The sequence below is a fragment of the Oryx dammah genome, unplaced genomic scaffold (assembly GCF_014754425.2).
Source record: "Oryx dammah isolate SB20612 unplaced genomic scaffold, SCBI_Odam_1.1 HiC_scaffold_13, whole genome shotgun sequence".
Lineage (NCBI taxonomy): Eukaryota > Metazoa > Chordata > Mammalia > Artiodactyla > Bovidae > Oryx > Oryx dammah.
In genome coordinates, this window is record NW_024070197.1 from 49,454,627 (window position 1) to 49,467,090 (window position 12,464).

Genomic DNA, 12,464 nt, shown 5'->3' on the forward strand with positions numbered 1-12,464 from the left:
CAGCAATCTTCATTCCAGCTTGTGCTTCCTCCAGCCCAGCATTTCTCATGATGTACTCTGCATATGAGTTAAATAAGGAGGGTGACAATATACAGCCTTGATGTACTCCTTTTCCTATTTGGAACCAGTCTGTTGTCCCATGTCCAGTTCTAACTGTTGCTTCCTGACCTGCATACAGGTTTCTCAAGAGGCAGGTCAGGTGGTCTGGTATTCCCATCTCTTTCAGAATTTTCCAGTTTGTTGTGATCCACACAGTCAAAGGCTTTGGCATAGTCAATAAAGCAGAAATAGATATTTTTCTGGAACTCTCTTGCTTTTTCGATGATCCAGCAGATGTTGGCAATTTGATCTTCTTGGGGATTCAGTACTGGAGATAACTCTACTAGAAAGCCTTCTAGGAACACCAGCTCCCTTGACAGTGTGTCAGCTGACCTGCTCAGTAACTGTGTACAAATCCTTTTTTCTTTTGGTGGGGGGAGTGGGTTGGGGGGTGAGGGGTTGTCCTATGTCATATTAGGTTAACCTAGTAGACAATTCACATTAATACAATACTATATGGAATATGTCTCCCTCCTCTTCTTGCCCTCCACTTCCTTTTCTAGTCTCTTAATGTATATGTAACCAAAAATACATTTTCATGTTATTTTACACAATCTTAAACAAGGTGTAGAGTACTTTGCTCTTCCAATTAATACTATTTTAGAGATCATTGTATCACTTCATATAGAACTATCATTCTTTTGAAAAACTGCAATGATAATTCTGATGTGTGCATACCTAAATTTGCTCAGGCAATTTGTTGGTGGACACCTGGGCTGTTTCTGATTAAGCTATGCTGTGAAGTGCAACATCTTGGCATAAATGCATTTGAGCACAGCTGGAGAATATATTTTAAATTCTTAGGGAAAATATCTTTTCAAATTCTTAGGGATGTGACTGTAAGATCAAAGGCGAGGTGAATTTGAAATTTTGATATTGTAGCCAACCGAATTACTCCTCCCGACAACTCATTTCCCCTGTATTCGAACGTTAGGCCCTCTACACCTCTAGACTACGTGTTTGAGGACAGGCACCTTCCAGTATTCAAATTTGTCTGGCCGATTTGGCCCTCAATACATATTTGACTTAACGAATTTCATACCTCCCGGTGAAGAGCTCAAGGCTGGCATCTAGCAGACTCATCAGCTGTCTATTATAATTTATCAATGATTAGACTTGCTAACATTTACTGAAGTCTATCAAACGTCAGTATCTGTGCGGAAAGTCTTACCTCCCACCTGCTTTTTCACTCTCACCTTCTTCCTCCGGGGAAGGGGGCGTGCTCAGCACCACGACCCGCCCTTTCTGTGCTTTCGTTGGTGGAGCCCGACGCCCGTTACTGCCGAATCGCGGCTAAGCCACGCCCCCACGCCGTTCATCCGGCCGAGAGAGGGCGTGTCCATTGTCCCGTCGGAAAATCCATGCTGTGTCTTCTCGTGAGAATCAAGACCCGCTGGAGGACCGGAGCCGTGTGGGTGGAAGCGTGTTCCGCAGTTCCTTGGAGCCGGCGCCCGCCGCGCCCCGCCTCCTCGACCCGCAGGCTCTGCTCGAGTTCGCGGACGCGCGCGCGCGCACCCGTCAGAGCCTCGGTTTGGCCAGCGGGGGCCGCGCGGGCAGAGGCTGGGCTGCTGAGGTACGAGGGGCGGAGTCCGAACCGCCGCCACCGCCGCCGCCACTGCTGCCGCTGCCGCCGCCGCCTGAGAGAAGCATGTCTGCAACTCGAGCTAAGAAAGTGAAGATGGCCACCAAATCATGCCCCGAGTGCGACCAACAGGTGGGCGTCGGGGGCCGGGCACCGAACAGGCGGGCCAGCGGAGCGGGTGCGCGCGGGCAGGCGGCCGTTGCCTGTGGCCGTTGGCTGTGGAGAGGCCGCCTCGCCGGCGTCCCGGCGGCCGAGCGAGTGGGCCAGCCCTCGGGCTCTGTGGCCACCGCGGGAGCCCCGAACCGGCCCGGCCGAGCCGAGGGGTTGCCGAGGAAGCGCCCGGAGCCGCGGCCCGGCCGGTGTCCACCTGGCGGCGGTCAGACGGGCGAGTGTCGTGCCCTGTGGCTGGGCTGCGTGAGAGGGGGCGTGAGTTTATCCTGAGCAGACGGGGCGACCTGCCCGGAGCCTCCTCGAGTCGCCTGGCCGGCTCCGGTGACAGCGGCAGGAGTGTGGGGCAGCGGCCCAAGTGGACGAGAACCGTCCCTCAGCCCCCTCCTGCCCCGACGAGAGTGCCTGATGTGCGAACTGCCAAGTCAGGCTCCTGGCTCCCAAATCCCCCTCCTGCCACTCAGGGTTGCTTTGTTCCCATTTCAGATGTGTACAGTGGACCCCCCAAACTGTCCCCCAGCCACCTGGGCGGATGCTTAAAATGTGACAGTAAGGCCCACAGTGTAATAGTTATAAGTTTTGGCGAAATATGGAGTTTTTTTCTCTTAAAACATTATTTTTGCCGTAAATAATCGTGAATCTTTTCTGTACATTGTTTTAAATGGAATATAATTGAATTACTTCCCCATTGAAGCCCTTTCTTTCTGGGCGCTCTTCACGTTCCCCTACCCGCCGCGGTATCCACTGTTAAAAATTTAGGATTTCTGCTTCTAGATCTTCTAAAAAATATGTATGTGGTTTTATGAATTTTAAATGACTGCTTACCACACAGAATTAATGGTGTCATAGCTGTAATGTTTTAAATCTCATTTACTCTTTTAGTTTAAGAATGCCTCATTTTTCGCCCTTTCCTCTAAAACCTTATAATCTAATGAGTTAAAACTCTCAGTTAAAAGCATTAGTAAGGGCCCTTGTTTCACGCCAACATGCTGATCTGGGTGTGTTTTTTCCTTTTCCACTGGGAGAATTTTTTCAAAATGACTACCTCTCTCCTCCCCCTTTCTTTTTCTTTCTTTCTTTTTAAAATGAGGAATAATTTGAAATGGCTGAAGATTCTTTTAATAAGCTGATTTTAGAGCATTCTTTAAGGAGCAAGCTTAAAGACTGAGCAAATCTTTTAACAGAAAATGTTACTTTTTATTCAGTATCTTTTATGGGCAATGGTAGAGATACTGATTAGAGGAAGGCTGTGCAAGGAGAATTATGGTTTATTGATTTTATGAACTTATTGAGTATGCATTTAAAAAACAATTTAGTCATGTTTTCCAAACCAAAGTTAAATTTCCATTCTCAACATTGAACTAAATTTGTTAAATTCTGAAAAAATTGGACTTCTTTATTTAAGTCTCCTTGTCGAAGATTATTTCAATATTTAAATCATTTCCATTTGTTCCAATTGTGCAGAAATAGAAGGTTTACATGGTATGCATTATGCATTCCAGTGTCTGTAGGGTATCAATTAGTGTGAGTCATGACCTTGCATTACTTGGCTTGAAGTAACCTTAACCTGTTTTGAATATCCTGGTTGAAGAAAGAGGAAAGGATTGTAAACTTGTAGGAGTCTTTGTATCTGTTCATCAGAACGTGATCAGCATTTTATTTGGAAATACCGTATTTCATTTTGTTGTTAACACACACAACCCCTCTTCCAGCTCCCATAACAAAATACTGTAGATTGGGTGGCTCAAACAGCAGTAATTTATTTTGTCACAGGCTGGAAGCCCCAAGATCCTGGCAGAAAAGAGAGCTTTCTGACAGCTCTTCTAAGGACACTAATGCCATCATGAGGGCCCCACCCTCATGAACTCATCTAAACCTAATTATCTCATCTCCAAAAACCATTACATTGAGGAGTTGGGGCTTTAACAGATGAACTTATTGCTGGGATGTTTTTGGCAGGGTGGAGACACAATTCATCGCATAGCAAGCTACAACATAATTTAAAATGTTAGTTTGTGTTGTCCTTTATTCTGAATACTTAAGATAATGTAAATGATGACTAATTCAAACTTTTGGTTATTCTTAAAAGCAATTTGTCTTTTACTGAAAGTAACTCAGTTGAAGAAAATAAGATTAATTTTAGCTTTCTAATTATTTGAAAGTATAGATTTCTTATAAATGAGAAAAATTACAACCCCAAAAGCCATTTTAAAAAAACTAAAAAAAAAAAAAAAAATACTACTGTTATTCTAAGTTGCCTGGTGAACATTAAATTACAATTTAGATACAGTTTATAAGCATAAATGTAAAATCTTTTTAAAGTTTGAGGAAGTTGCCTCAGCTAAGTAGATTTACATGTGTTCTGTATGTGTAAGTTTAAAAATGGGTACAGAGATCAGTAAACAAGAAGGACCTAGATTTTCAGTTGCTTTATAACATCCCCTTTTACATGCCTCTATTGAAAATATAGTTCTGAAACATCCAAACCACAATACTTTTCATTTTCAACGGGTTTCACATCCACTAATTCAAATTACTGAGCTATTTTGAGTATAGTAGTAGTCAAGATCCTTATTTTTCTGGTGTCTTTGGTGTATGTTTCTGTTTTTGCGTTTTTGTTTTCTTCTTTATTAGATCAGCTTTTCCCCCTTTTTTTGGAAAAAAAATTTTAGAAAATTTTATGTGATCTTTGGCAAATATGTCTGCTATAGGTAACTTTCCCCTTAGCAACAAAGAATATAAATGTATGCTCCATAAAATAGTTATTTTTTTTGAGCTTTTTTAAATCAGTGAAATAATATAGGGCCAGGATTTTGTTTTTTGCATTTTTTTAAAGCTTGTCTTCTAAAACATGTGCAAACAATCCAAATACCTGTTTTTCAAGGAATAAATTGATTCACAAGCCATCAGTAAACAAAACTTTAAATTTTTTTCTTCCATTTTAAAATCCTGAAAGTATAGCATTAGAACTTTCATTACTGTTGTTTTTGGCATTACAACTGAAATTTAAAGGAAGTTTAGATTAAAAAAAAAATCTAAATTATACAATAATTTAAAGAGACTAATATTACTGAAGTTGGCCACCCTGCTTAATAATTCTTTTTACAGTATCTGTATTGTGGTGGTGGTTAGTTGGCTTTTTTCCAGGGTTGATATGAGGGAAAGGAACTTTCCATTTTCAAAAGGCCCTTAGGGTGATTTAGCTCAGGCACCTAAACGTTCCTCGCACTAAGATGCTTTCATTAAGGGATGTAAATCAGCCTATCGATTGCGTTAGTCATCTGAAAGCCAAATACTACATTTCTCATCTAACTGTAGCATTCTGTTAATTCTGGATTGGATTGATGTATTTTTTGTGTATAAGACACAGAATTAAATTTCAATTTGTTGAGTTTCAGTAGCTGAAGGAAAATGGCTGTTGAGTAGCAAAGGATCTGTTGAATAAGAACATCGTGTTCTGTTGTTTTTTGGGTAGCATTAACTTAAAACAATTTATATTACTGCTATGCCCTTAATGATGTGTTTAAGTGTAAAGGAAATGAGTCAGTACCTTTGAGCTTGGTTTCTATGAAGATGTGAAATTTTAAAATGACAAACTTACCTATTTTAGGCATATTTTTCACTATTAAGAACTGTAACCTTATATTTTCTGCTATTTTTTGAAAGAATCTCATTTTATTCTTGATAAAGGAACCTGTTAGATATACTGGAGTTTGATTATTTTTATAGGATTCATTGTTATTTTTCATGAATACACAACAAGTTCTTTCTTTAGTATTTTTACTGCAAAGAAAAGGAATTCTCCCAAAATTATGATTTAGCTTATTTAGATCAAATATTTATATTCTATAATATGAGGCATTCTGTACATAATGGATGAAAGCTTTATAATCATAATTAAACTTCTACGACAAATGGAATTTATCTTACAAACCAGAATTGTAATTACTATTTTGTGAGTACTTTTTTGTTGAGATTAATTTCTGGTTCTTAGTGAATGTGTCCCCAGTCCAAGGAGCATTAAGGTTAATATTAGTGCAGCAATTGTAGAGGAAAATCTAATACTTTTTTCAGTAATTTTCAGTAACATTTGACTTAAAAAAAATTTATATGAAATGGAGAAAGGACCCTCTTGTAAAAATATTTTATAGATTTTGAAACAGAAGCCTGGAGAATTTAAGTGTTTTATCAAACTTCCTTCCTGGACCTGAGATTATAAAATCCCAGATCTCAACTCCTGCTTTGTCCTACATTCTCTGTTGTTTATACTGCACTTTGGCCCCTCAAACTGGTTGTTGTAAACTGTTTTGTTTTCCTGTCAGTAATAATTGGTATCTTACCCTCTCATGTTGGAACCTGGGTTGTTTTCAGTTCTTTACCCTCTGAAATGTCTTACAGATCTACCTTTTCTCTGTTTCCAATCTCATTATTCCAGTGGGGCCCTCAAAATGTTATGCTGGGATTACTTTAATGACTTCCCAACCATGCCCCTCCCCAACTTATTCTGTTATGAACTGCTATCAAACTAATATTTTAGGAAATGCTACCTTTTTTCCAATATATTTTCCTTGGCTCTGATCCTGTTGTGGTTTTCTGTTGTTCACTTACATCAGCACATTTTATCATGTATTTACTATAGTCTTAGTGTTGTAATGCATTAGTAGAATGTGAAGATGTAGAGGACCCAATACTCATCTCATCATTTATTATAAGGAGGTGGGGTTTAAATAAACCCATGATTTCTACTTCAAGTAATTTATCATTTAGCTCAGGAAACTAAATAAACACTGAGAAGTTTAACAACAGAAAAGTAGTAATAATAAATTGTGTGTGTGTTTTTTTTTTTTTTGTCTGTAGGTTCCTGTTGCATGCAAATCATGTCCCTGTGGTTACATATTTATTAGCAGAAAACTTTTAAATGCAAAACACCCAGAAAAAGCACCATCTTCTACAGGTAATTGTGAGAGTTTACCATATTTTTTAGCTTTTCGATGTAGAAATTTAAAATTAGTTTTTGTGAATTTACTATTCAATTTTTGTTGAATTTAAATAAAATCTATTGAAGTATGTGTTTGGTTTTTATTAGCTATTGGAAATCAGCTTTATGACATTAATATGCCATTCATTCAATTTAAATGTTAATTCACCAATGCTGGTAAAGCTTGTGACAGATTTTCTATTTTTTGCTTTTGGAGGATGGAAAGCCATTGAAGGGCTTAGGGAGTGACCTAATCTGATTTAAGAAAAAAATTTTTTAAGTGTTTAATAAAGGTATAATTGACATCCAATAAATTGTACATATTTAAAGTGTATCTTTGATAAGTTTTGTTTACACTAATCAAACAATCACCACAATCAAGATAATGAACATGTCCATCATTCCCATAAGTTTTCTAGTTCTCCTCTGTGATCTGTCCATCTTATTTCCCCTTCCCTCAGATAACCACTGATCTGCTGTTACTGTTTTAGAACTTTGTATTATATAAATAGAATCATATAGTATGTACTCATTTGCCTGGCTTCTTTCACTGAGCATAATTTAAGATTTAGCCGTATTGTTATATATATCAATAAGAATTCATTCCTTTTTATTGCTTAGTTTTAATAGTATTCTTTGTGTGGATATGCCACAATTTGTTTACCTGTTTACTGCTTGATAAACATTTGGTTTTTCCCCTCATAATGCTGGTAAAATTTGTAACAACATTAAAGTAATATTTTTTAAACTGGTGGCTGAAAAATATACAACCTGATTTTGATGTGAATATAATTTGTGGACACATTGATTATTCTTTGTTATTCCCTGATATAGAATATCTAAAAAAATTTTTTTTGTTTGAATTTTATCTTCCCATTAATATAGACAGATTGGGTGTATTCAGTGGATATATTTATTAAAAATGAAATTTTGTCATCTTTGATAAAATAGAAGAACTTTGTATGTTTTTGAGCCCGAAATAAGAGTAGACTGATTACAGATGTGTATGTGAGCACCTGCTGTATGCTAGGCACTGTCTAAGCCTTGGGTCTAAAGTAATGAATCAATCTACTCTCAAGGCAGGTTCACTTCTGTCATAGATCTTACTACATTCCTGTGGGCAGGAAATAGAGAACAAATAGGGAGAATATCAACTTGTAATAAATGCCTTGTAAGGAATTAAAATAGAGTGCTGTGGTGTGTGACTGTAAGACTGCTTTTGACTTAGTGATTGGGGGCTTTTCTGTTCAGTTCAGTTCAGTTGTTCAGTTGCTCAGTCGTGTCTGACTCTTTGTGATCCCGTGGACTGTAGCACACCAAGCTTCCCTGTCCATCACCAACTCCTGGAGACCACTCAAAGTCATGTTCATTGCGTCGGTGATGCCATCCAACCATTTCATCTTTTGTTGTCCCCTTCTCCTCCCACCTTCAATCTTTCCCAGCATCAGGGTCTTTTCCAGTGAGTTGGTTCTTTGCATCAGGTGGCCAGAGTATTGGAGTTTCAGCTTCATCATCAGTCCTTGCAGTGAATATTCAGGACCAATTTCCTTTAGGATTCACAGGTTGGATCTCCTTGCTATCCAAGGGACTCTCAAGAGTCTTCTGCAACACCACAGTTCAAAAGCATCAGTTCTTCTGTTCTCAGCTTTCTTTATAGTCCAGCTCTCATATCCATACATGACTGCTAGAAAAACCGTAGCTTTGACTAGATGAACCTTTGTTGGTAAAGTAATGTCTCTGCTTTTTCATACGCTGTCTAGGTTGGTCATAGCTTTTCTTCCAAGGAGCAAGCATCTTTTAATTTCATGGTTGCAGTCACCATCTACAGTGATTTTGGAGCCACAAAAATAAAGTTTCTCCCTGTTCCCATTGTTTCCCCATCTGTTTGCCATGAAGTGATGGGACCAGATGCCATGATCTTAATTTTCTGAATGTTGAGTTTTAAGCCAACTTTTTAACTCTCCTCTTTCATTTTCAAGAGGCTCTTTAGTTCTTCTTTGCTTTCTGCCATAAGGGTGGTGTCATCTGTGTATCTGAGGTTATTGATGTTTCTCCTGGCAATCTTGGTTCCAGCTTGTGCTTCATCCAGCCCAGCATTTCGCGTGATGTACTCTGTATATAAGTTAAATAAGCAGGGTGACAATAATAGGGCTTCTCTGAGAGGTGACATTTTAAGTTGAGACTGAATAGGAACATGGCAGGGGGGTAGTAGCCATGAAGATGACCATTCTTGACAGAAATCGCAAATGCAAAAATTCTAAGGTTGTTAAAAGTTTGATGTATTTTAGGAACAGAAGACCCACTCCAGTGTTCTTGCCTGGAGAATCCCAGGAACGGGGGAGCCTGGTGGGCTACCGTCTGTGGGGTCGCACAGAGTCGGACATGACTGAAGCGACTTAGCAGCAGCAGCAGGAAAAGAAGGGCCTGCATGGTTGCAATGTAGACAGTAAAACCGGGAGAGTGTTTGAGATGAAGCCAGAGGGATAAGCAAGGGCCAGATTATTTAAGGCTTTTAAACTAAAGTAAGATTTTGGTTTTTGTTCTTACCATGTAAGAAGAAATTATCCCTGGGTGATGGGATGAGGTTAGGGGATGGTGGCATGCTTTGATTTGCCTTTTAGAAAGATCATTCTGACTACTATCTAGAGAATAGTTTGTGGGGTTGCAAGATGGAAGTGAGCTCTTGAAGTATGTTAACTGAGTAAGGGTGCTGGGTTAGACAAAGAATAGTTATAGTAGGAGATGATTCAAGGATTATTTATTTAAATTTATGTCTGTGGGAGGCCTGTTTATCCTAGGTCTATGGAGAGATGGGTGGAAAGTTTTTTTTTTTTTAAGACTATATCCTTCCTTCACTTTTTAATAATTATATTTATTTTTAATTGATTTAGTGCTTTACAATATTGGTTTGATTTCTGTCATACAGCAAGATGAATTAACCATAGGTGTTTATATGTTCCCTCCCTCTTGAACCTCCTTCCCACCCTTTCCCACCCCTCTATGTTATAACAGAGCCCCAGTTTGAGTTCCCTGAGTCACAGCAAATTTCCATTGGCTATTTATTTTACATATGTTAGTGTATATGCTTCCATGCTACTCTCTCTATTCATCTCACCCTCTCCTTCCTCTCCCCCGCCCTTGTCCATAAGTTTGTTTTCTATGTCTGGGTCTCCATTATTGCCCTGCAGAGAGTTTCATCAGTACCATCTTTCTGGATTCCATATATATGCATTAATATACGATATTTGTTTTTCTGCTTCTGACTTACTTCACTCTGTATAATAGGTTCATCCACCTCATTAGAACTGACTCAAATGCATTCCTTTTTATGGCTGAGAAGTATTCCATTGTATATATGTACCACAGCTTCTTTGTTCATTCATCTGTTGTTGGACATCTGTTGTGTCCTAGCTATTGTAAATAGTGCTACAATGAACATTGAAATACATGTGTTTTTTTTTTGGTGTTGGTTTCCTCAGGGTATATGCCTAGAAGTGGTAATTGCTGGGTCGTGTGGTAGTTGTATTCCTAGTTTTTCAAGAAATCAACATACTGTTTTCAGAAAGTTGTTTTACTTCCATTTCTGCCTCTGAGTTTGCTCCTTTTCAACATGATAATGGGTTTACTACTAATTCATTAGTTCTTAAAGACTGTTGCTGGATTAGGTTATATAGGAGTCATCTAGAGAGCTTGTTAAAAATCAATTCCTGGTTCTTACTTCCTAAGAGTTTGATTCAAGGAATGGAAGCTCTGGAATGATTCACTCTGTAGGTTTTCTGGGGAGGCATGTCAAGTCATTTCTGAGTCTCCAAAATGAGTAAGACGTGGTCCATGCTTGTTAGTGGAACAAGTATGTTTATTTTATTTTTATTGTACAAATATCTATGAGATCCTTCTGTATACCAGTTATTCAGGTGAGAAGTGAGGTAAGGTGGAGACCTAATGAGGACAGTGGAAAGGGTCAGATACTCCAAGTGTTAAGAAGTTAGAACCAGTTGAAGGAGAGGGAAGGCTTTAGAATGACTCCCAGATTTCTTCCTGGGATTAGTGGCTAGAAAGGGAAGATAAAACGGAAGACAAGTTTTGAGGGAAAGATGAAGAAACTAGATTTGGATATAGTTGTGAAATACCATCTATGTAAAATTTTTTTCCCCAGTTGGAGATACAATCTGAGAGTAGCTCAGGGAGTAGCCTTAGCTAGAGATAAAGGTTTCAAATAATCATGGTTGTTGAGATCATGGGAATGGATGAGTTAGTTCTACAGTCTATAGGGAAGGAAGAGAACTCTGGCAGACTCCAGTCTTTATGGGTAGAAGTAGGTAGGGACGTCCTGTCAACTGAGAAAAAATGTCAGCTGTAGGAGAACAGCCAACAGTGGTTTTTACATAAGTCAGGGTAATAAGTGAGAAGCAATTCATTATTATTTTACATTTGGCATTTCCTAAGATTCTGTTGTTTAATAAATTAGAGTAGCCTTGTGGCCTTGAAGTACTGATGAAACATTGAAGCCTAGGAATCCTAGGGAGGAGGAAGAAGAACCAGCAAAATAAACAGAAGGAATAGAAAGGACAGAGAAATATCAGAGATAGACTTTACTATCTAATAGGCAAGTTGGGCCATGGAGTACAAAATGAAGCAGGGCAAAGGCTAACAGAGTTTTGCCAAGAGAACACACTGCTCATAGCAAACACCCTCTTCCAACAATAACAAGAGACGACCCTACACATGGATGTCACCAGATGGTCAATACTGAAATCACATTGATTCTGTTCTTTGCAGCTGCAGATGGAGAAGCTCTGTAGTCAGCAAAAACAGGACTGGGAGCTGACTGTGGCTCAATCCTGAACTCCTTATTGCCAAATTCAGACTTAAATTGAAAAAAAGTAGGGAAAACTACTAGACCATTCAGGTATGACTTAAATCCCTTATGTTTGTACAGTGGAAGTGACAAATAGATTCAAGAGATTAGATCTGATAGAGTGCCAGAAGAACTATGAACAGAGCTTTGTAACACTGTACAGGAGGTGGTGGTCAAAACCATCCTCAAGAAAAAGAAATGGAAAAGGCATAATGGTCGTCTGAGGACACCTTACAAATAGCTGAGAAAAGAAGAGAAGTGAAAGGCAAAGGAGAAAAGGAAAGATACATGCATCTAAATGCAGAGTTGCAAAGAATAGCAAGGAGAGATAAGAACGCTGTCTTAAGTGAACAATGCAAAGAAATAGAGGAAACTAATAGAATGGGAATGACTAGAGATCTCTTCAAAAAAATTAGAGATACCAAGGGAACATTTCATGCAAAGATAGGACACGATAAAGGACAGAAATGGTATGGACCTAACAGAAGCAGAATATACTAAGAAGAGGTGGCAAGAATACACAGAAGAAGTATACAAAAAAGATCTTAATGACCCGGACAAGCTGAAGTGTGAGTGAAGTCAGGTGGGCCTTAGGAAGCATTACTATAAACAAAGCTAGTGGAAGTGATGGAATTCCAGCTGAGCTATTTCAGACCCTAAAAGATGATGCTGTGAAAGTGCTACACTCAATATGCCAGCAAATTTCGAAAACATAGCAGTGGCTACAGGACTAGAAAAGGTCACTTTTCATTCCAGTTCCAAAGAAGGGCAATGCCAAA

The 12,464-nt window shown here is 39.0% G+C and overlaps 1 protein-coding gene across 1 annotated transcript in view; it reads left to right on the forward strand.

Moving 5' to 3' along the window:
• Positions 1 to 1,409: 1,409 nt before the first annotated feature.
• Positions 1,410 to 12,464, forward strand: part of CUNH16orf87 (chromosome unknown C16orf87 homolog) — a 35,666-nt gene continuing 24,611 nt past the window's right edge. The window contains exons 1-2 of the mRNA XM_040253610.1: positions 1,410 to 1,813; positions 6,707 to 6,803. Coding sequence (XP_040109544.1) covers positions 1,748 to 1,813; positions 6,707 to 6,803 — 163 coding nt within the window. The 5' untranslated portion in view covers positions 1,410 to 1,747. The remainder of the gene's footprint in view (positions 1,814 to 6,706; positions 6,804 to 12,464) is intronic.